The 22288-nt window shown below is 44.8% G+C and overlaps 3 protein-coding genes across 3 annotated transcripts in view; 1 reads left to right on the top strand and 2 right to left on the bottom strand.

The window, feature by feature from the left end:
• Nucleotides 1-1581, bottom strand: part of atp7a (ATPase copper transporting alpha) — a 28375-nt gene extending 26794 nt beyond the window's left edge. The window contains exon 1 of the mRNA XM_062524006.1: nucleotides 1225-1581. The gene's annotated coding sequence lies outside the window, so the exon portion shown is untranslated. The remainder of the gene's footprint in view (nucleotides 1-1224) is intronic.
• A 5470-nt stretch (nucleotides 1582-7051) lies between these two features.
• On the top strand, nucleotides 7052-12220 carry fbxl3l (F-box and leucine-rich repeat protein 3, like). Its single transcript, XM_062524196.1, has 5 exons — nucleotides 7052-7255; nucleotides 7760-8126; nucleotides 8618-8740; nucleotides 9017-9188; nucleotides 10523-12220. Exons 2-5 carry the CDS (start codon nucleotides 7761-7763, stop codon nucleotides 11164-11166), a joined length of 1305 nt encoding a protein of 434 aa, XP_062380180.1. The 5' UTR covers nucleotides 7052-7255; nucleotide 7760; the 3' UTR covers nucleotides 11167-12220.
• Nucleotides 12221-12377: 157 nt separating this feature from the next.
• atp10b (ATPase phospholipid transporting 10B) overlaps nucleotides 12378-22288 on the bottom strand; it is a 28525-nt gene continuing 18614 nt past the window's right edge. Inside the window, exons 13-23 of the mRNA XM_062524195.1 lie at nucleotides 21964-22070; nucleotides 21607-21733; nucleotides 21080-21264; nucleotides 19233-19545; nucleotides 18773-18849; nucleotides 18247-18372; nucleotides 16850-17050; nucleotides 16195-16275; nucleotides 15977-16081; nucleotides 15374-15561; nucleotides 12378-13868 (exon numbers count right to left, since the gene is read on the bottom strand). Coding sequence (XP_062380179.1) covers nucleotides 13688-13868; nucleotides 15374-15561; nucleotides 15977-16081; nucleotides 16195-16275; nucleotides 16850-17050; nucleotides 18247-18372; nucleotides 18773-18849; nucleotides 19233-19545; nucleotides 21080-21264; nucleotides 21607-21733; nucleotides 21964-22070 — 1691 coding nt within the window. The 3' untranslated portion in view covers nucleotides 12378-13687. The remainder of the gene's footprint in view (nucleotides 13869-15373; nucleotides 15562-15976; nucleotides 16082-16194; nucleotides 16276-16849; nucleotides 17051-18246; nucleotides 18373-18772; nucleotides 18850-19232; nucleotides 19546-21079; nucleotides 21265-21606; nucleotides 21734-21963; nucleotides 22071-22288) is intronic.

Genomic DNA, 22288 nt, shown 5'->3' with positions numbered 1-22288 from the left:
CTCTGAATAGGACCACAGTACGGACAGGACGATTAACTCATCTATAAACTATGACAAGCAACTTAACACCGACCAGGACATGACCAAGACACCATAGCAAAACAAGTTAAAATCTACAGTAACAACAAATGTTTTTTACTCGTCTAACATGAGGCTGCCTGGCCTGTCTAATGGAACCAGTGGAAAAAGCCACCAGGCTATCAAAGTGACCTTACAGTGATTAGACCTGTAATCTTGCCGGCAAGCTTAAAAAACAATTTAAGCATAGAAGACAGGACACACTTGACATTGTTTGCACTGCTCATTCAATTAACAGCATGTCATCTCATCTGTGCAAAGAAAGTGGGTAATGCATGCATGTTTAAGAAGCATGTAGGCCTATCAAATGTGTTGGTGGTACAAATGGATAAAGTCCAGAAATGTAACAATAACTAGACCTAAGTTACTGCACACATGGACACCCTGAATGGGCAGCTCTAAACTAACTTGGGTGATCATCTACTCCACTGATCCATCAGACAAAACAACTTAGTAGTGAAAGAGCACTTGGACTAGAATGTATGGCACTTAACTACCATGACAAGAAGCTCCAAATCACCATACACGTGACTTTAGTAGTTTATACAATCCCACCATAAAACAAAGGAAAGGGGGAAGTTAAAGCAGGCATTTCATTGCTGTCATGGTAACATTAATGGTACACCCTTCCTTTCATGTCCAATGCGATCTCGGCCATCTGCCCAAAGGTTATTACTGCCAAAAAGCGAGGTTCATAACTTGGATATCTTATGTTTAAAGTCTTGCATGTTGTTTGCACAGACCAGTATATGGCCGATTCATATGTCAGGACTGACCAGAGTTGATACTGAAATGACACTCAATACTAACGCTAGCAACTTTACTAACTGCGTACTTATTTTGTACTGTAACGTCAACGTTACGTTTCCTAAACACATTGTTTTTAACAACTTTTGCATTAATATCACGGACTAGTCAGCTTTAGAAATGTCCAGTCAACTCAACTCTTGAGCTCCTGTCAAGAGGCCAACGCTGAATTCAACTGACCCCAGTTGATAAATTGCCTCTCATACATCACTGACAAATTAACGTTAGCTACCATAGAAAAAAAACACCATCAAAAGTTTATGATAACAGGATCATGGACCTGTCATTGGTAAACAATGGTCAACAAAGGTAGTTGCTTGCTCTAAAATGAACACTTACCTTGTTAACGTGCGAAGTCAGATTATTACAAAACACACGAACGGGCGATTTTGATGGCTGGCTAGCTAGCATTCACCAGAGCTGACATTAAACGTCGCCGCAAGTTACTTAGCTAGCAAGCTTGCTAGCTAGCTAGCTTAATCTGACTACCTCACCATTTACACACAAAAGCTTCCGCAGCATATTTCATAACAAATCCCAGACTGGGCCATTAATCCCATCAAAGGAATGGGCAAGCTGACGACCCTAAAGAAAACGTCCAATCTACTTGTTCTGTCTGATAAAACGGTTTCCAGAGGATCAACAGACAGCAAGTAACATTAGCGCTTTCGCCCTCTCCTCCAGCCCACTACTCTCCATTCAGTCGCGTGTTCAGGAAAGTCATCGAGCGAGCTCGCGACGCAATGTCGCCCTGCGCAATGACGTGGCAACGCAGGCAGAGAAAATCCAGTCTTTCTTTCCCTCGAATTTAAAAATGTTTTTGGAACATTTAGATTTTGTGAAATGGCATGGACTAATGGTAGCCTATGTTTATGATGTATTATCTTAATCAAGAGTCTGTTTTAATGATTGACATGTGTGTATGTGGCTCTAGCCTCCTCTTTAACGAATCGAATTATTCCCTGAGAGACTGCTGGCTGCTGATTTTTTATAAGGATGATAAAACCCTAGTAGGCTAGTTATGGCATATGATTTTAAAAACAAAGGTGAAGAATCGGTTGTGTTTGGATGTCAGATGGGTTTACCGTTGTTATAGCTGAAAGCAAATGGCTCACACACAAGACAAGAAAGTCCTACAAATCATTCATCTTCACTCAGAGCCCTCAGGGGATGTTTTCTTCCAATCAGACCACATTTGGACCACCATTTGTTTTATTGCTCAAATGAGTAGCCTACATTAAGTACCATTCATTATTATTATTATCATTAATAATAATAATCATATATTGCATGAACTATTTTCTCTTTTATCCGCACAGGTTAACCTGAGAATTATAGACTTAGGCTAAAGATCGGAAGTGTCTATGGATGGCGTTTAATTATTTTTTAAACCCGTTTTTGAAAAAGGAAGCACGCATTGACCTGAGCATATTTATCTAGCAAAAGCACAAGTGGCATTACCTAAGGAGGCATTTCAATTTATTTTTTTTAAGGCAGGGTAGCCTCGTCAATACACACATATTTACTGCCCCCTGCTGGTTCAATACAGTACAGTCCACTGCTAGGCTAGAGTAAACAGAAATCTAATCAATGATGGAACAGTTGAATAACTGCGGCCCAAAGGTCAATGAAGAGTGAAGTGCTCAGAAAAATCTGGGCCAACTGACATCCAGACTTCCAGAGGAAGACTTTGTCAGACAGCCTGGTCCACAGATTTAGTCTTGCAATTAGACTATAGAGCAGCTAAACATTTGTTCTGGCTTGGCTGTAGCCTATAAGTCCCTTGGACTTTCTACGCATTCCTTCCAGAAAATGGTTTATTGTTGTAAATTGGCAATCATGTTGCTACATTGTTTCGGGTCCCTCTTGGTCATCGTCCTCTCTCTCTCTCTCTCTCTCTCTGAGAGACAAAGAAAGAGAGAGACAGACAGAGAGAGAGAGAGAGAGAGAGGCTATGTGTGCGTGCATGCATGCATGCGTGTGTTTCAAAGCAGGATGGAAGTTCATCCAGTAATCAAGGGTCATCCATGCTTATGATAGCCTAACAAATAATACCACACAACCACGCAAATAGGCAGTATGAATAAATAGACTTATAGCCTTATCCAATTATTGTTCATCACCAATAGCAACAATGTATGTAGGCTTATAGAAACATATATACATTTTTTCATGAAATGTATTGGTTTGCATGCATCATACGACAAATTAAAGTAGCCTAAAAATAGGCCTAACGTTGTTTGCAGGCTATGGTTAATAATAGCGCAGTAGGAGCAACGCTCGAGAATCCCCAAAGACACACACACACACACACACACACACACAGAGAGAGAGAGAGAGAGAGAGAGAGAGAGAGGATTTCCAAAAGGCATTCGACTCCATATGGCATAAAGGCCTATTATATAGACTGATCCAGAGTGGCGTGGGAGGAAAATTGTATGATCTAATTAAATCTATGTATCTGAGCAGCAAGTGTGCCATCAAAATAGGATGTAACAGGACTGATTTCTTTCCCCAAAGGAGGGGAGTACGACAGGGCTGTAGTCTAAGCCCTACACTATTTATTTTATATAGACGAATTGGTAAACACATTGCAGAACTCTGCAGGTTCAGGACTCATGCTACAGGACACTGAGGTCAAGTGCTTGCTTTTCGCAGACGACTTGGTTCTGATAGCACCAACAAAAGAGGGCTTGCAGCACCACATGGACGTACTGGCAACATTTTGCCAGACATGGGCCCTAAAAATTAATCCCAAAAAAAACAAAAGTATTAGTGTTTCAAAAACGTTCCAGACTACAGGGAAATACCAACAACTATAAAATAGGCAACAGTATAATTGACCAGACAAACAAATACACATATCTAGGCATAACTCTGACCTCAACAGGGCACTTTGGCTTGGCTGTGAATGGACTTAAAGAAAAAGCAAAAAGAGCATTGTATGCCATCAAAAGATCAATTAGATTAGAGCTACCAATTCGAATTTGGATTAAACTTTTTAAAAGTGTGATAGAACCAATTGCACTATATGGCTGTGAAGTATGGGGTTTGGGGTATGAGTTCTCAACCTGGGATAAGCACCCAGTTGAAGCCCTGCATACAGAGTTCTGCAAAAGTATCCTCCGGGTTCAGAGGAAGACGCCGAACACTGCATGCAGGGCAGAATTGGGCCAATACCCCCTTATCATTAACATTCAAAAAAGAGCCCTAAAATTCTGGCAACATATTAAAATGAGCAACCCCAATTCACTCCACCATATAGCACTGCAATGCCAAGAGCAAGACATAGCAAGAAGCCCTCTCAGCCAACTTGTCCTGAGACTCAGTGACCTAACACCATCCCACATCACTGAGGCCCAGGACAATGTTACAGTAGCAAGAACAATCAGACCCAACCAAATTACAAACAATGAAAAGGAAAATTACATCACCTATTGGAAAGAAATAACCAAAACACAATCTAAATTACAATGTTATTTGGCCCTAAAACATGAATACATAATAGCTACTTACCTGAGTACACTAAAAGACCCCAAACTCAGGAAAACCATGACTATGTACAGACTCAGTGAGCACAGTCTCTCCATTGAAAAAGGCAGACACAGGCAGACCTGGCTGCCCAGAGAGGAGAGGCTGTGTTCACACTGCAGCTTAGGGTCAGTGGAGACAGAACTACACTTCTTAACAGAATGCCCAAAATATGAGGAAATACGGACATTATTATTCAATAAATTAAATTCAACCCTCCCTGAGTTTCTAACCTGGTCAAATGAAGACAAACTGCCCTACATCCTCGGAGAGAATGAGGATGTGGCCATTCTAGCTGCAAAATTTGTAGCAGCCTGCCACAACCTGAGGGACAGCCAGTGAGGCCACAAACACCAACAATGGTGTATATTTGTTATTAGGGGCCAAGCAGCGAAGCTGCGGAGGCACCTATTGTGTTTCTATGATTTTTTTCTTCTGCCATTGAAGTCAATGGCAGCCCATAGAACCGACTGGTCGAAAGTTGTGAAATTTTGCACACTGATTGGGGACAGTCTCTTGAGTCATGTGACCAAGTTTCATGTTGGCAGCTCAAGCGCTCTAGCGCCACCAACAGGTCAAAGTTGGACGTGCGTTCACGCACGTAACTTTTGAACCGTTGGTCCGATTTTCAGGAAACAGGTGTTGTTGGAATCCTTTGACTTGCCCGAGTTCAACGCGCCCTATGACGTCATTTTCCGCCATGATGGATTTTCCGCCATCTTGGATTTTAGCCAAAGTGAAACTAACGTATCAGAGGTCACAAATTTTGTCCGATGGACACCAAATTTGACAAACATCATCATCAGACCATGCCTTACTAACGCATTGCTTTTTGTCTTCGGAACTATCACCGTTAGCCCCTAGCCGCCAATCAAAATTGGCGGCGAAGCCGCCAAACAGGAAGTGAGCTCATATCTCAGCAACCCTTGCATGTATCAAAAGCAAACTTAATAGATGGACTGATGACCTAATCAGGAGGACGCTCAAGAAATTTAGTGACCTTTGACCTCTAGGGGGCGCTGTAATTCAGAAGCATGCCTTTTGGCCTATAACTGCCGTTGTGCTTAGAATTACAATATACTAGTGATGTCTAGTAATACTGTGGAAGATCCTTATGCGGACAGATGGCAATTTCTGACTTCAACGTAATTGATTCGGCCGCCATATTGTATTTAATCGAAAACACTAATACGTTTTCGGAGGTCACAAATTTCATCTGATCCTCACCAAAATTGGCACAGACCATCTTCAGACCATGCCTTGTGAGTGTGTTGATTTCTGTAACAATTGACAGAAGCGTTTTCCCGTCGCAGCCAATCGAAATTCGTGGCGAAGCCGCCAAACAGGAAGTGAGCTCAGATCTCAGCAGCCTTTGCGTCTATCAAAACCAAACTTGGCATATGGACTTGGGATCCCATCGGGAGGACGTCCAAGCAGTTTGGTGACCTTTGACCTCCGGGGTGCGAAGCCGCCAAACAGGAAGTGAGCTCGTATCTCAGCAACCTTTGAACCTATCAAAACCAAACTTGGACTTATGGACTCGCGAACCGATCATGAGGACGCCCAAGACATTTGGTGACCTTTGACCTTTAGGATACCTGCAATTAGCAAAAATGCAAGTTGGCCTGTAACTTTTCACGTGTTAGACATGAAACTTGCTCTGACTGCTTACGGCCATAATGTCTCATTGAGCTAACAGCGTCGAGTTGCCGTGGTTACTCTGGCCTACTGCTTGGCCCCTTCATTGCTGCTTGCAGCTATATTTATTATTATTATTAGAATTGTTGTTTTACTTTTATGTCTTCTATGTCTACCTATATGTCCCCTTATGCATTAATTCCACAATTCTGTTAAACATTTATTTATTTATTTTCCCTTAAACTTATGTATAGGCCTACATGTAATTGAGCTTTGGCAATATTGTTCATGAAACTTTCATGCCAATAAAGCTTTATTGAATTGAATTGAATTGAATTGAGAGAGAGAGAGAGAGAGTCACTATGATACAAAATTGGGGTTTCACCCGTCTACACAAGTGGCACAGGGATGTGAACCCTCTAATCAACAAACAGCTTCGCTTTCTATCATCTCGGGTGACTGATTAGCTTCGGCTTTGGGAGTAGCCGGTTTCTATGCGGCTCTGCTGTGTGACGTCTCTCTTTGACACACTGACCTACTTTCCAACTGCATACACTATGCTGCAACCCGCGCTCTGTCGCTACGCTCCATGGAATAGTAAACGAATAGTAAACACTAGCGAGTTCATTTCGACGTCTATTTCAACTGTGTAGTCTATTTCAACTGTACAACAATATTTAATTGTGAAAATGCGCGTGTCGTGGGGCAAAGGTTTAGAATGGCTGGTCTTGTTCTGTGAAGGCTTGTGTTGGCCAGACTAGTTCACCGCAATGAGGGTGCGTGCTCAATATCACGTTTCGAATCCATATCCAAAACTGCTATCATATTTCATAATGTGATTCATCAACCATTTGGATACGCATTGACTACTGGTGTAATAAATTCTGATCAGGGGAGACCCAATGTAGTTCAGCCAAATCCATGTTTTTCCCTGCTCACGTGCCACTAGAATCCCCCGCCCTCCCCATTCCCGCGTCCGTTCTGTCTACCCAAGCTGTTGAATAGCCTACTGCCGTCTTAATGCCAGAAGTGGGGCTTATTATGGGGCACGGCTGTTAGGTATTTGTGCGTTAACATTCGGGAAGGATCGAGGGCGATGCCAACGGGAGTAAATGAGTAAACATACTACTCATAAGAAGACTTAACGATTCATTTGCAATAAAATGTACCTGACATTTGTCGAGGGACGCTGAACAACCAAGTGAGTATTTCCTTTCATTTTGCCTTAGGCAAAGTTTGATATCGTTATAGCCTACTTTCTGTTCAAGTTGGTGTTATGCGACATCTTATTGCAGTAACGTTACTACATTTCTGCAGTTCTTCTGTATGTGTTCCACTTATCTACTAGCTAGCTATGTTGTCTGACGAAATGCAAGGATATGCGTAGGTAGGCTAGTAAACGCTAAATGTGACGGCTAACTCCGACCTACATAACTTGCATTCATAACGCCAGGCTAGACCTATGGGCTAGACCGATGTTGCCCGGGCTAGTTGTAGCATATCGGTGCGATCCCATGTGAAATCACAAATGTTTGAAATTATTCTGTCAATCCTTCTCTAAAACGGGACTTCTTTTTATACTAAAGCCTATCTCTTGGCATCTCATTATGCGTTAGTTTGCCCCGTGTGAGTCACATGTTTGCTATCGGAATTGCTTTCAGATGTCATCATCCTATATGCAAACTAATTTTGTTTTGAATAACAGGATGAAGAGAGGAAGAGTAAACATTACTTCAAAATGCCAAGGTTTTCCCAGCGCCGATGGCCGGATTAAAAGACAAAAAATAGGGCTCCTGGGACCCTCTTTGGCACAGAGACGAGCGGAGGACTGGGGCAATTTGCCACATCATGTAGTCCTGCAAATCTTTCAGTATCTGTCCCTGGTGGACAGGGCCAGAGCTTCATCGGTGTGTCGTCGCTGGAATGAAGTCTTTCATATTCCTGATCTGTGGCGGCGATTTGAGTTTGAGCTTAACCAACCGGCCACGTCTTACTTGAAGTCCACACACCCTGATCTAATTCAGCAGATAATCAAGAGGCACGCCCAGCACCTGCAGTATGTCAGCTTCAAGGTAGGGCAGATCACTTGTCATTTCAATCTTGAGACATCTTTGGGTCTGAGTTCATGTAGATACGTGAATTCATGTTACTGAAGAGTTAGGTTGAAAACGAGCTCCATAATGAAGAAGAACAATTTCCACAAGGGGGCACTAGTTTTAGAGAGAGAGAAAATGCCACATAATATGGTGTGTGTGTGTGTGTGTGTGTGTGTGTGTGTGTGTGTGTGTGTGTGTAGCCGGATGTGAACAGGAAGTTTGTCCTTGGGTTTACTCGGCCTTATCTGTGTTTTGGCTGTTGGACTTGCTTTCTAAAACCATTCAGCGCTGTCTTGGCAGTGGCCCAGGTGTAAAGAGAAGAGATGACAATATGGAGAGACCCCATGAACATTTAATAGCTGTTGTCCTACAACCTACCAAAAATAGCACATTGAACAGCTAAGTGAGTGCCAGTTAAAATTCTTTGAACTTCTTAATGTTTACATTATTATTTTGTTTACCTCTAGGTGGACAGCTGCACAGAGTCCGCAGAGGCAGCATGTAATATATTGTCCCAGCTGGTGAACTGCACCATAAAAACACTGGGTCTCATTTCAACAGCTCGGCCCAGCTTCATGGACGTGTCACAGGTATGACACATCAGTGGACCACACAGCGAATCATGTGAACGTAATGTAACAAATACCATGCTAGTAGTGTATCGTGGGTATGTGCTGGTTACACAGTGGTTGTCGGTGTATGTCCTGCTACTACATTCCTTGGTGCTGTGGACAAAGCACTGTTTTTCTAGTTCATCCACAATGGGAAGCTCTGTGACCACATAGACACTTCACCTAGTTCAGGAGTGTGTTTGTTAAATGTTCCAGGTTTCACCCTCCGACTGTTTTTCCCTTCTCCTCTTGCAGTCGCACTTTGTGTCGGCACTGACGGTGGTGTTTGTGAACTCCAAGTCGCTGTCTTCCATTAAAATTGACGACACGCCCGTGGACGACCCCTCCCTGAAGGTGCTGGTGGCGAACAACAGCGACACGCTGAAGCTGCTTAAGATGAGCAGTTGTCCCCATGTGTCCCCAGCCGGTAAGTGCTGAGATCTGGCCTCTGACTACTGCTGTGGTCGTGCTGTTAGGACACGCTATCAGGGAGACACGGGGGGGGGGGGGGGCATAGAGCCAGACAGCTAGAGGAGAGAAAGAGAGCGAATGTGTGTGTGTGTGTGTGTGTGTGTGTGTGTGTGTGTGTGTGTGTGAGTGAGAGAGAGAGAAAAGGGTGTGTGTTTGTGAAAGAGAAGTGAGGGAGAATGGGTAATGGTGACTGAATGAGAACAAGAGATTTGTTTTTCAGTATGGAAATCTCAGAATCGCTTTATTACATTACACAGCTGTTATTACAATGTAACTATTTAATCCAATGTAATACATCCAGGGACAAAGGGCAGCAGCACATTTAACACTCTGTAATATGATCATTAAAAGTAACGTGAAGAACAGAGGTTGGGAGGTGGGTTAGGGTAGAGACAGTAGGTCATATCAACGCAGGAACAAACAGAACAGTTAGTGTGTTCCAGACAGTGTTTGGGCAGGGTTCATGTTGTTACAAGTTTGTCATGGAAAACGTTCTCAAACACCTTTTCACAGATCAGAACGAACATTATTTTGTTTGGCAGTATCACCACATACACAAATAAGACCAAATTAAATGTATGAATATGATGCCATTGTCAAAATCTACATGGCTGAGTTTGTAAAGAGTAGATGCTATCTGGGGGGTGCTGTGGCACAGCAGGCTACAGCGCCTGTACCATGTACGGGTCCGAGTGCCCACGGGGACCCAGGTTCGAGTCCGACCTGCGGTCATGTCCCGATCCCACCCCATCTCTCTCTCCCGCTTGCTTCCTGTCTACTCTTCACTGTCCTGTAATAAAGGCAAAAAGGCCAAAAAATATATAAAAAAAAAAAAAAAAAAAGAGTAGATGCTATCTGCTTTTAACATACATGACTTTTTTTCTTTTTCACTTTAACTTCATCTAAGTACTTTTTATAGCACACAAGTTAAAAAGCAATAAACACATTTTCTGCTGTGTAAATAATAACTTTAAAGAAGTGGTTTGGGCTGGGTCATACACAGTTCTAGCCAATCAATATACCCCGTCAGACACGCAAAAACAAAAGAGAGTGATATAATTGGCTATGGAGCACCAATATCAACAACCTTTTTGCTGGAATTGCCGACATCACCTTTGAATGTTATCATTGCTATCATATAGAATTTCCCCTTGGGCATCAATAAAGTATCTATCTATCTATCTATATTGTTATTTAATATCACATTGTTATTATATTATTGCTAGTAAATAACGATCTGTCTGTCTGGGATACCCCCCCCCCCCCCGATCCCCTTCACACCTGCCACAGGTATCCTGTGTGTGGCTGACCAGTGCCACGGTCTGCGGGAGCTGGCGCTGAACTACCACCTGCTGAGCGACGAGCTGCTGCTGGCGCTCTCCTCGGAGAAGCACGTCCACCTGGAGCACCTGCGGATCGACGTGGTCAGCGAGAACCCGGGACAGACGCGCTTCCACTCCATCAAGCGCAGCAGCTGGGAGGCGCTCATCGCCCACTCGCCCAAGGTCAACATCGTCATGTACTTCTTCCTGGAGGAGGAGGAGTTCGACCCCTTCTTCAACGAGGAGACGCCCGTCACGCACCTGTACTTCGGCCGCGCCGTCAGCAAGGACATGCTGGGCCGCATCGGGCTCAACTGCCCGCGGCTGGTCGAGCTGGTGGTGTGCGCCAACGGCCTGGAGCCGCTGGACGAGGAGCTGATCCGCATCGCCGAGCGCTGCAAGAGCCTGACGGCCATCGGCCTGGGCGAGTGCGAGGTGACGTGCAGCGGCTTCATGGAGTTCGTCAAGAAGTGCGGCGGCCGCCTCACGCAGCTGTCCATCATGGAGGAAGTGCTCATCCCCGACAACGGCTACAACATGGAGCAGGTCCACAGCGAGGTGTCCAAGCACCTGGGCCGCCTGTGGTACCCCGACATGATGCCCACGTGGTAGGGGGTGACCCCCTGCTCTGTTACACACACACACACACACACACACACACACACATTGTCACGTGTGCATGCGGACACCTTACATACATACTGGACATCCCCGTCGGGACATGTGGAGGACACAGACTATGACTTTGCTGTTCTGGAACTCCTTTGTGTGGTTGCCCTATAGAAATCTGGAGAGGTTTCTTTTTTTCTATTCATGTTGGTCTCTCTGTGGCTTATGTCTGTGAGATTGATGGTGCTCGGCTCACATGAAAGAGTTGGGCTTGTGGATGTTTGATGGTCAGTGATGTCGGTTATATGTAATGACCTTTTCTGTCTGCCTAGATAGAATTATTTTCTGTCTTTTTCCAGCTCTAATTATGCTTTGATATGCATCTGTCTACTATTTAATTAGACATTTCACTGTGTGAAATAATTGGTACAGCAATCTATCAAGTGGATTATATCTTTTTAAAACTCGTACATATTTATGTTATATGTCTTGTTTCATGAATAACATTTGATATTCTTGTTAAAAATCTTTTTAACGGCAGACTTTTAAATCTTGAGGTGTTATTAAAGAAATCTGCTGTGCATTTACATTTTCCAGTTTAGACACAATGTGTATCATTAAAAAAAAAATGTCATAGAGGTTTATACTGCACCTTATGCGAATGCATTTTTTTATGTAAGATTTTATATGTGTAGTTCTCTGACAGTGCACTGTTTTACATGAAGCTGTTGCCGCCGAAGGCTTCTTTGTTTCTCCTTAGCAGGCTTTAGAACGGCAAAGGGATGCTTGTATTTTCTCTTTTGAAAAGGGGAGTCAGTTTTTAATATTAAGGGACACCTTTCTGTTTCAGCTGTTCCACCACATTTTGTGTTTGCCTTTTGTGCAAATTATGTGATATTTGTTTGGTTGTGCCATGATCACAGAACATACTTTTACTAGGGTTTCCTATCTCCTTATAATTAAGAATATACGTTTCTGTGAACTGACATGTATGTTAGTAGCTAGTAAGTAAAAGACCATATCTAAGAAACTGCAGAAAATAAAATTGTACTTTTGACACTGGTCTGGTTATGTGCTCATTTGTGCCCCTACAGGGACGTTTTATTTCGTTAATCGCTTGCAATACTAGTAGTAGACAGTAGATGGCAATGGCGCTCCATCACTCCACTCAGTGACATCATTACGTAAAAATGCAATGAGTTCTGCAAATAGAATCAGCTCAAGAGTGCAGCCTCCCCGCTCCTTTTATTAAGAGTCAGAGCTACAGAGGACACTTCAATTACATTCTGCGAGACCAAATCGTAAAAGGTGAGCCTTCTCCCAATCCATCACCAACACTGTTTCTTTTGGCTGCAAGAAAAACCCGCACGCTCTTCATAGACCTCCCGCACTTGAGTGCGAAGCGCGTCAGAGCAACGTCAGCGGGACAATTAAGCATTCTGATGCAGGGGAGGATGATCTTTCATGCCTGGCCGTGGAATTTCACACTCGGCACATCTGTATCGACGTCTCACAATTAAAAATGTAACGCAGAGCAGACTTAATCCATCCGACCCCACAACATAAACACACCACACACACGCGCGCGCATCCTAGCAGGAAGAAACCTGGGTGTTTATTTTTTTCAATTTTATGTTTTTTATTATTATTATTATTGGAGTGGGGGGTTGCTTGTCTGTCACCATCCTGCTCAACATGCTCCCAATATGGATACATGAACCAAAAATACCAGAACATTACGTAACATCTGCAAACCGCAATTATTTCCTGAGCTGCTTGGAGCCCCAGTGAATACAAATTGGCTCTGCATGTTGCCGAGGGAAGAGAAGGAGCTGTGTAAGTGAGGAAGATGGATATGGCTAATGCCTCTGCCAAGCATTTCCTGTTCAAGTTTTTCTTATGTGTCAGCAATGAGTTGAATCGATCAATGGAGACAGATCTGTTTTTTTTTCTGGAGTGCTTTGAAAGCTACTGGTGGCTTCTGAAAAAGCCTTAAGGAGGATGTAACAGGTTTTCCTTGTTATGCCTTCATCCAGGAAGACTAGAGCATTAAAACACATACAACAGGATACTCCATTTAAATGGAGTGTCAGCTACAGCATACTGACACAAGGCACAAGAATTAAATTAATCTTTACACATAAATATTTTTGCCTCCTTGTTAAAAAAAAAAAAGGAGTCAATTGTAGTTGGCGCTCTGGTGGTATGTGCAGTGTAGCTCAGACATCCTTCAAAAGCATCTTTCCCTGTGTACAAAACATTTAAAGCAATTCCATATTTACCAGACAACAACAACAACAACAACAACAACAACAAATAAAGTCATACAAAAATAACGCTCAGCGTGTTTTCTCTCCCCTTCCTTCACTTGGTCTCTGTTTCCCCCTGGGGCTCCCCCACGCCCCAGAGACATGTCCTCCGGGATGGCGGCCCTCGTCCTGACGGCTGATGCCCAGTCCTGTCACTGTTTTTCGGGGAAGCTGGGTGCCGATGGGCCTGGGGAGGGGTGTGGGGTTGGTGGGGGCTACGCCAGTGTGGGCGAGGTTGGGGGTGAGGGCGAGGAGAGGCTCGAGAGGGTGAAGCGTGGGTCCGCCGAGGCGCTGATCCGGATTGGCTCCTCCAGGGAGGGGGGCGTGCGGTCCAGCTGCCGAGCGAGCAACAGAGGGGGGGGCGCCAGCGTTCCCTTCAGAACCTGCACTATGTACCTGAGAGATGGAGGAGAGGGGGAGAGAGAGAGAAGAGAAGAGAAGAGAAGAGAGAGAGAGAGAGAGAGAGAAGAGAGAGAGAAGGGAATAGAGAGAGATGGAGAGAGAAGAAGAATAGAGAGATGGAGAGAGAAGAAGAATAGAGAGAGATAGAGAGAGAGCAATAGAGTGACAGATGGAGAGAAAGAGTCATAAGAGGAACAGATAGAGATAGAGAGAGAGAGAAGAGGGATACAGAGATATGGAGAGAAAGAGAGACGAGAAATAGAGAGAGATGGAGAGAGAGAAGAATAATAGAGATGGAAAGAAAGACAAGAGGAATTGAGAGAGATGGAAAGAGAGAAATGCAGAGGGGTGAGGGAGGGAGAGAGAGAAAGCAACAGAGACAGAAGAGGAAGAGAGAGCGATGGAGAGGCGGGAGAGAGAGAGAGATGGTGGGAGAGATGGAGAAGGGTGAGAGGGAGAGAGAGAGCGAGAGAAAGCAAGAGAGAGAGAGGGAGGGAGAAAAACACAGAGAGTGAGAGAGTTATTGGAGGGAGCGAGAGAGCGAGAGGGATGAGTGATTTTGATAAGAAACAGTGGGAAATGGAAAGAGGAAACAGGGCAGTGAACGGCAGCGGAGAAAAGAGAGAAACAAAAATTGAAAGACAGCGACAGAATGCAAATGGTGGAGGAGTATATGATCGCAAGAGAGCAAAAGAGAGATGAAGAGAGAGAGAGAGATGGAGAGAGAGAGAGAGATGGAGAGAGAGAGGAAGATGAGTGGGGGGGAAAGGGAGAGCAGGTGAAAAAATAAGCCAGTGGATATGATGCTGGTCTGACTGCCAATGAGAAGCGTGGTGAACAGGAGGCCAGTGCTGCTCTGCATGCCTGAGAGGCCAAATCAGCCCCTCCTGACCTGGACTACATCACACACACTCACGGGGGTGGGGCGCACATGCTCAGAATAATACACAAGGCAAGGGCGTGTGTGTGTGTGTGTGTGTGTGTGTTCACATGTGTGTGTGTGTGTGTGTGTGTGTGTGTTCATGTGTGTGTGTGTGTGTGTGTGTGTGTGTGTGTGTGTGTGTGTGTGTGTTCATGTGTGTGTGTTCATGTGTGTGTGTGTGTGTGTGTGTGTTCATGTGTGTGTGTGTGTGTGTGTGTACTGTATGTGTGTGTGTGTGTGCTCACATGTGTGTGCCTGTTTAACGCGAAAGGGGGGCTGGGGACAGCGTTCATTAAAGCTCATTAAAAAGGTCATCCCACTACAAACGCAGACCTGAAGGTTATACCCAAAGGACTTTACATCTTTTGTCCTACATACAATTCAGGCTCATTTGCATCAAAGTAAGAGACCCCCCCAATGCCTGATCTCCTTTTCCTTAAACAATTAAAAAAAAAAAAAAAAGGCTCATCCTGCCAACATTAACTACCAACACACAGAGATGATCATCAGTGTGATGAAGGAAACGGCATCAATGTCCGCCAGGGGAAATGAGAGAGGGGTCGAGCGGGGAAATTACTTGGGCAGCAGAGCCACGACGACGGTGATGAGGCACGTGAGGTGGAACACGGGGTCGGCCATTTGCCTGTGCATGATCCAGTAGGGGTTGGACGGCGGGTTGCAGGTCACGCAGGTGGCGCTGTAGGCCAGCGTCACGCCGAAGAACAGCAGCACGCTGCCCACCATCACCAGCCAGTGCACCAGCGTCTGAGAGAGGACGAGTCCAAAGAGCGAGAGAGAGAGAGAGAGAGAGAGAGAGAGAGAAAGAAGGGCAGAGAGAAGGGGAGGGAGGGAGGGAGGGAGGGAGAGAGTGAGAGAGAAAGGGAGTGAGAGAGAGAGAAAGAAGGACAGAGAGGGAGACCGGGGAATCAGAGAGGATGTTTCTGATCGTTATGCAATCATCTTTTCTATTCCAGTGGACAGGGAGTGAGTTGAGTTGAAAAGTTTAAAAGGGCCTTTGCCATTGAAATATGGGATCTGAACACTGGTTTGCATCGTGCAGTGTCAGTGTTACTTATGTTTATTTGTTTATTTCATGTTTACGCTATTCACAGTATTTGACTCTAGTCTGGGAGCTTTTGAGAGATTGGGTGTAATAAAACGGATCCAGGAAGCTACTCACCCATGCATTTATCTCAATGGCAAGATGTAGGATTATAGTAAACAGAGCCACGGTGTTCATTGGGTTTCCGAATGAGAAGAGGTCGATGTCAGAGCCCTGGTAGGTCTTGGTAGGAACAAACAAACAAGTCAGAATTAGGAAAAAAAAATATGAAGGGGCAGAGATCAGCTGGGGTTTGTCTGAAGCAACGCAACTTAATTGTTTTTTCCCCGACTCACCAAATATGGTATGAAGAAGCAGACCAGGCTCTGATAAAAGGCATCCAACATGGCGATCCAAAAGGCGGAGCGTCTGTACCCCTGCAAATGAGAGCAGCAACCCCTCTGGTCATATCATGTCCCACAGCAATATCGCACAGCTCGCGGTTGTTGCCAGTAATGTTATTTCCCTCTTGTTGTGTTATCTTTGCTAATTCTATTTCTGACTCACTCAATTCAATATCTCGTGGTCTGGCAACAAGAGCTCGAGAGCAGAGGAGCATAATGGGACATAATGCAGACAAGGCCAAATTTGTTCAGCAAATCTGGCTTTGATTGCTTTTCCTGCCATTAATTGGCAAACACCTGGATAGGAGTGTAGGTAGCAATTGAAGGGCCCCTGGAAATTCAGATTTCTGCTTATTTGAACTCTAACAAACTTCAAACTCTACAAAACATTGTTTGCCCCTTTATAGACGGCAATCAATAGGAAAGTGTGTGTGTGTGTGTGTGTGTGTGTGTGTGTGTGTGTGTGTGTGTGTGTCTGTGTGTGTGTGTGTGTGTGTGTGTGTGTGTGTGTGTGTGTCTGTGTGTGTGTGTGTGTGTGTGTGTGTGTGTGTGTGTGTGTGTGTGTCTGCGTGTGTGTGTCTGTGTGTTAGTGAGTTTAACTACACACCTCAGAGTGCTGACCGATCTTGTACAACTCGGGGATGGAGAGCAGGGTTGTCGCGGAGACGTCTTGGTCCATGATGCCGTGCATGATTGGGGGCACGGAGGTGAAGATGAGGTTGAAGAAGATCAAGAGCCAGTAGTCGATCATCGTCGTGCCAGAGAACCCGCAGTAGAACTGGAACCAGAACAGCAGGGCCACGTACGCCTGGGGAGCCACGGCAACAACGACAATGATGAAGAGGATGATGATGAAGAGAGGAGGATGTTGTCACAGTAAACAAATGTATCGATGGTGAGAACTGATGGTGGAGAGCAAATAGACAGATGAAGATAACTTTTATGATGGAGAGAGAGAGAGAGACCTGCTCAGACCAGTACTGCTTCCAAATCAACAATTAGTGTCAAAATTGCCATCAAACAAGCGAAAGAAGACTACTTGGAACATTGGAGAAATCAAACTACCAGTCAAAGCAGAATGAATTTCTATCGGGCCCTTAATCGAGAATATAAATTGGCAGAGTATCTCTTCTCTGTCAGAGATACGAAGCAGAGGCAAATCCTGACCAAGTACAGGCTAAGTGACCACACTCTTACAGTGGAAACAGGCAGGCACAGGAAAACCTGGCTGCCAAAAGAGGAAAGAATATGTGGTCACTGCCAGACAGGGAAGGTTGAGACAGAGGAGCACTTTCTTCTTCACTGTGACAAATATAAAAACATAAGAGAGGCATCTTTCCCTAGTTTTAAGGCATACTACCCAAAGTTCGAAACCATGGGTTCACATGATAAACTGCCTATCCTCTCAGGAGAGGGATATTCAGCCACTCTAGCGGCAAGATACATTTCACACAAGTCATAAGCTAAGAGACACTAGCATGACTTGATTGTTTTGTCTCACATGGATACTTGGACTGTGTCCTTATTTTTACAGAGAATAGACATACTTATGGTATATTACTTGTGTTCTTATGTGTATACTATGTGTATATGTACATGTATGCATGTGTATATGTATTATTGTTCTGTGCTAATGTTGCACTATGATATACATTTGTTTGACTGCTTTGGCAACATGAATGTCTTGTTTGTCATGCCAATAAAGCATCCCTTGAATTGAATTGAATTGAGAGAGAGAGAGAGAGCACATACAGGTACATCTCAAAAGGTTAGAATAGCATGGAAAAGTTCAAAATGTCCTTAGACTGAGTTATTTATGTCTTTCTTTATGGTATATCCTGCAATATAGCAACATGTACCAGTAGCAATTTCATTTTCTGGCACTAATATTTTCCCCTAATTAGGTATTTTCTGCTGCACTGATAATACACAAAAACACATTTCATCTATAATCAAACACATTTTATTTTCAAACCTATAATCATAACCTCTGAAGGCATTTACCAAGTTCTTGTAGAAGAAGTAGATGACCATGCTTGACAGTCTGGAATAGCACCAGTGTCCATGGACCAGAAGCAGCTTCCTCAAGTGTTTGAAGCGAGAAATCGCAAAGTCGCTGGCCATGACAGCCTGTGAACGAGAAGCCTCATGATTATTGTTTTTTTTATTTCCAAATCGTGACATGCCTTTTAAAAAAAAAGAGAGCATTTAAGATCTGGTGAGTCATGGACAGGCACAATTAGAGCAGCTTCGCATCGAAGCATGAAAGCCTTGTGGGTGAGTCAGGTGATACACCCAAGCCAAGAAAAACAGAGGCATGTAAAAAAAAAAAACTGCCTCCCTGAGTGAAGGGATGTGTGTGTGTATGTGTGTATGTGTGTATGTTTGTGTCTGTATGTGTGTTTGTGTGTGTGTGTGTGTGTGTGTGTAAGTGTGATATGGGGGAGTGGTGGTGGTGGTGGTGGTGGTGGTGTGGGAGGGGGGCGTTGTTGCGGTGTAACTGCTAAAGGCCCCGAAGGTGAATACAAACCTGCATCCCCTCTTGACCAGATATTCCGATACCAACGTCAGCGGCCTGGATCATGTTCACATCATTCGCTCCGTCACCTGCAGATAAAGCATTAAAAAGGAAAGAGAGAGACAGAGAGAGAGAGACAGAGAGAGAGGAAGAGGAGGAGAAAAAAGAAAAGGTTTTTAAAAAGAAATCGTTGCCATGGCAACCTTTTCTCTTTTCTTCCTCTTCTTCCTCTTTTTTTTTTTTTTCAAATTACACCACCACGAACACACAAACAGCTTGTCAGGGCTGGAGAGGGTATCTTCAAACGAGGCAGCGAACAGTGAAAAAGCCAGAGTGGATGCTCTGGTTCTCTCAGGCAGAGTCAGAACTCTACGCGTCACTCTCCTTTGATCCCTCCAAAAAAAAAATATATGTAAATAATTAAATAAAATAACGGGGTGTTTGTAGTTAGCACAGCGCTAACGCTAATTACCGATGGCAAGGGTCATGACCCGAAGCTTCTCGCGCACCAGCTTGACCACGGTGCTCTTCTGTAGGGGCGTCACCCGGCAACAGAGCACGGAGCGGCAGCGCCGGCACAGCTCCACGAACTTTGACCTCAGGTCCTCCTCCTCGAGCACCATGCCGAGCGTCCGTCCGTCAATCATCAGGCCGATGGTGGGGTCCCCGCCCAGGGGCGTGGGCCCCTGTCCCCCGAAGGCCTCGGCGAAGCCGGCGACGTCCGCGTCCGGCCCGTACCTCCTCACCTCCTCCAGAGTACACTCCAGATTGGACTTGCACACGGCCTGGAAGACAAAACAACAGCACTTTTCAGGAACTTGCCTCCCCATGGCCTCTTTACTACATCCCTGCCCGCCCTGCGGATGTTTGTGGGCTGTTATCGTGTCCAAATGGGAAATGCTTCTCCCTGCAGATCCCTGTCAATAATCAGCAGTAAACAGCAGCGCCACAAAACCCTGAGTCTGTGTACAGTCTGGATTGTTATCAAGTGATGCTCTCCCTGTAGATCCAGTCGGCAGCCAATAAGGAGCAGTCACTGTGCCAAACACTGGGACCATTTATGTCCAATATAGCCGCCATTGAGTGACGGTAGCCTAAGGACTTCTGTTGTAATGAAAATATTTGGGTTAGGCCTATTGGAATTCTGTTTCATTGCCTGACTGTTTTGTGTAGTCCAATGCCTCTGCAGATGAATTGGGCGTAGGAAAAATAATTTGAGCTGTTTATGCCGTTCATAGTTCTCCCCCCACAGCTGGTCCTTGGCAGAGGAAGTCTGGTCAGAAGAGGAGAGAAAGGAGGAGGCCTTTTTTGCCTTTATTATGACAGTGAAGAGGTAGACAGGAAACAAGTGGGAGAGAGAGATGGGGTGGGATTGGGACATGACCGCAGGCTGGATTAGAACCTGGGTGGGCACTCAAACGTATAGGGTACGAGCGCTGCAGCCTGCTGTGCTCCCCCGAGCTGTGACTATTTGAACCCTGTCTGGACCGAGCACGAGAAAACGTGGCGACCGTGGCACCCCAGCTTAGAGTTGCACACAGTGTACTTTCAATATGGGACAAGGATTTAATTATATAATAACTAACAAACTGATTCAATTAGGCCCCATCTCAAGTAAGCCCGAGAGGAATGCACTGTGTCTGGGTAAGAGAGAAAAAAAGAAGACGAAAAAGAGGAAGAGAAAGAAAAATAAGAAGAAGAAGGGAAGAAAACGAGAACAGTTTTCTGCTCTTCCAGATCTGTGGAAATGGGATTATGGTTCACCAAAATGAAGAAGCTCATTGCAGCCAATTCTGCTTTGCTTTAGTCTTTCCATTAAAAGGCTTTGACGGTGACATGTTCGATTTGCCAAACGGGAGAAAAGGCTGTTACGGGAATATGAATGCATTTTAATGAGGAATGTATTTTAGTCCTCGACGTGACTCTCTCTCTCTTTAAACCAATCATCTTCTGACCCCCCGAATCAACCAGCACCCACACACACACACACACACACAGAGCGAGACTTTGAGCTCGCCGCGCCACCACCACTGAGACGACCGAGGAGGACAGGGAGCACTTTGGCTTGGCTGTGGACATCAGACAACACTATTTTGGTATCAGCACAATTTCAAACACTCTCCATTAAACCTTCGCGTCGGGGGCCAAAAAATCGATACCGAGGGATGAGACGAAAAAATAAAAAACCTAAAGTGCAGCGGGACCGCTTTTAAACAGAGGGAGCGAGCAAGGAAGGGATGGAGGGAGGGATGGAGGGAGGGAGGGAGGGAGGGATGGATGGAGGGAGGGAGGGAGGGAGGGAGGGAGGGCGTGGGGCACCTTGTTGTCTGTGTTGAGAGTGAACAGCAGGTCTCTGTGGTCCAGCAGCTTGCAGGAGTAGGCGATGTTGACGGCTGTCTCGGGCTTGTCCCCGGTCAGCACCCAGACCTGCATGCCAGCCTCCCGCAGGGCCTCGATGGTTTCTGGAACATTCTCCTGGAGACGATCTTCAACTCCAGTGGCTCCTGTGTCCAGAGTAATGTTGGGTTTTTTTTGCTTTTTTTTTTACTATGTGAACGACAAAGACATCAAGGTCTCTCTGTCTCTCAGGCACAGGCAGACACGCACACACAAAACAGATGCACAAACACACAACTACACACAACACACACACAAATAGATGGATGGACACACACACACACACACACAGACAAGCAAACTCACACCCGCAACCTCAAGCACCCTACAGCCATGAAATTGAGGTTATGCAGAGAGATGACAGGCTTGTAAAAGACAAATAGGCCACCGCACAGGAAAGGAGCAAGGGCTGGCTTTTGTAATAGGCAGATATGGTGGCCTTGGTTCACCTATCAGAGTTAGGCTCGTCTCCAGCAGAACAGCAGTGTCCATAAGAAGCTCCTCTCTGTTCTCGATGGCTGATATGGCTTGCTCTCTTGCCAATGACCAGTCTTCATACTCCTTCTGACTTACAACCTGAGAAAAACACGATGTTAAGTGTGTGAGTGTGGAGGAGAAAAAAGCAAGATGAAGAGAGAGAAAGAGGAGAAAACGAGGAGATAACGCACAAAAATACGCATGACTCAAGGTGAAAAAAAAATAGCATGCAAATAATGTACATACATTTCACTGTTACTGTATGCTAATGCCAACACAAAGTTTATGCTGTTGACTCCATCGTGTAGTTTCTGTGTGAAATAGCTAACCTTTTTGGCAAAGCACAGAGTGCGCAGCCCATCTCTGGCATACATGTCAAGATGTCTCTGTGTGTTGCTGCAGACACGCTTCCTGAGTTCCCGTTGAGACGCGCTCTCTGCAGTCAAGAGAACATTTCCAATGAGAAGAAACGAAAAAAAAAAAAAACACTATATTGTCAGTCACTGTACTGAAAAACATTTCTAGAAGCTTAAAAAGTCAGATAATTCACATAGACAATGATATACAATGATATTATAGCAACAGCATAGTCCAAAGCAATTATCTAAATACAGGCAATTATGAATTTTACATTTGGATAAATTCCCCGAATTA

Source organism: Sardina pilchardus, chromosome 21, assembly GCF_963854185.1.
Source record: "Sardina pilchardus chromosome 21, fSarPil1.1, whole genome shotgun sequence".
Classification (NCBI taxonomy): Eukaryota; Metazoa; Chordata; class Actinopteri; order Clupeiformes; family Clupeidae; genus Sardina; species Sardina pilchardus.
This window is presented reverse-complemented; position numbering and strand designations above follow the sequence as displayed.

What these genes read in the sequence shown, in the direction of transcription:
- fbxl3l (XM_062524196.1), top strand. Translation starts at nt 7,761, where the DNA reads ATGAAGAGAGGAAGAGTAAACATTACTTCAAAATGCCAAGGTTTTCCC. An exon ending in GCTTCATGGACGTGTCACAG is followed by an intron (nt 8,741 to 9,016) that starts GTATGACACATC and finishes CTCCTCTTGCAG; the next exon opens with TCGCACTTTGTGTCGGCACT. An exon ending in TCCCCATGTGTCCCCAGCCG is followed by an intron (nt 9,189 to 10,522) that starts GTAAGTGCTGAG and finishes CACCTGCCACAG; the next exon opens with GTATCCTGTGTGTGGCTGAC.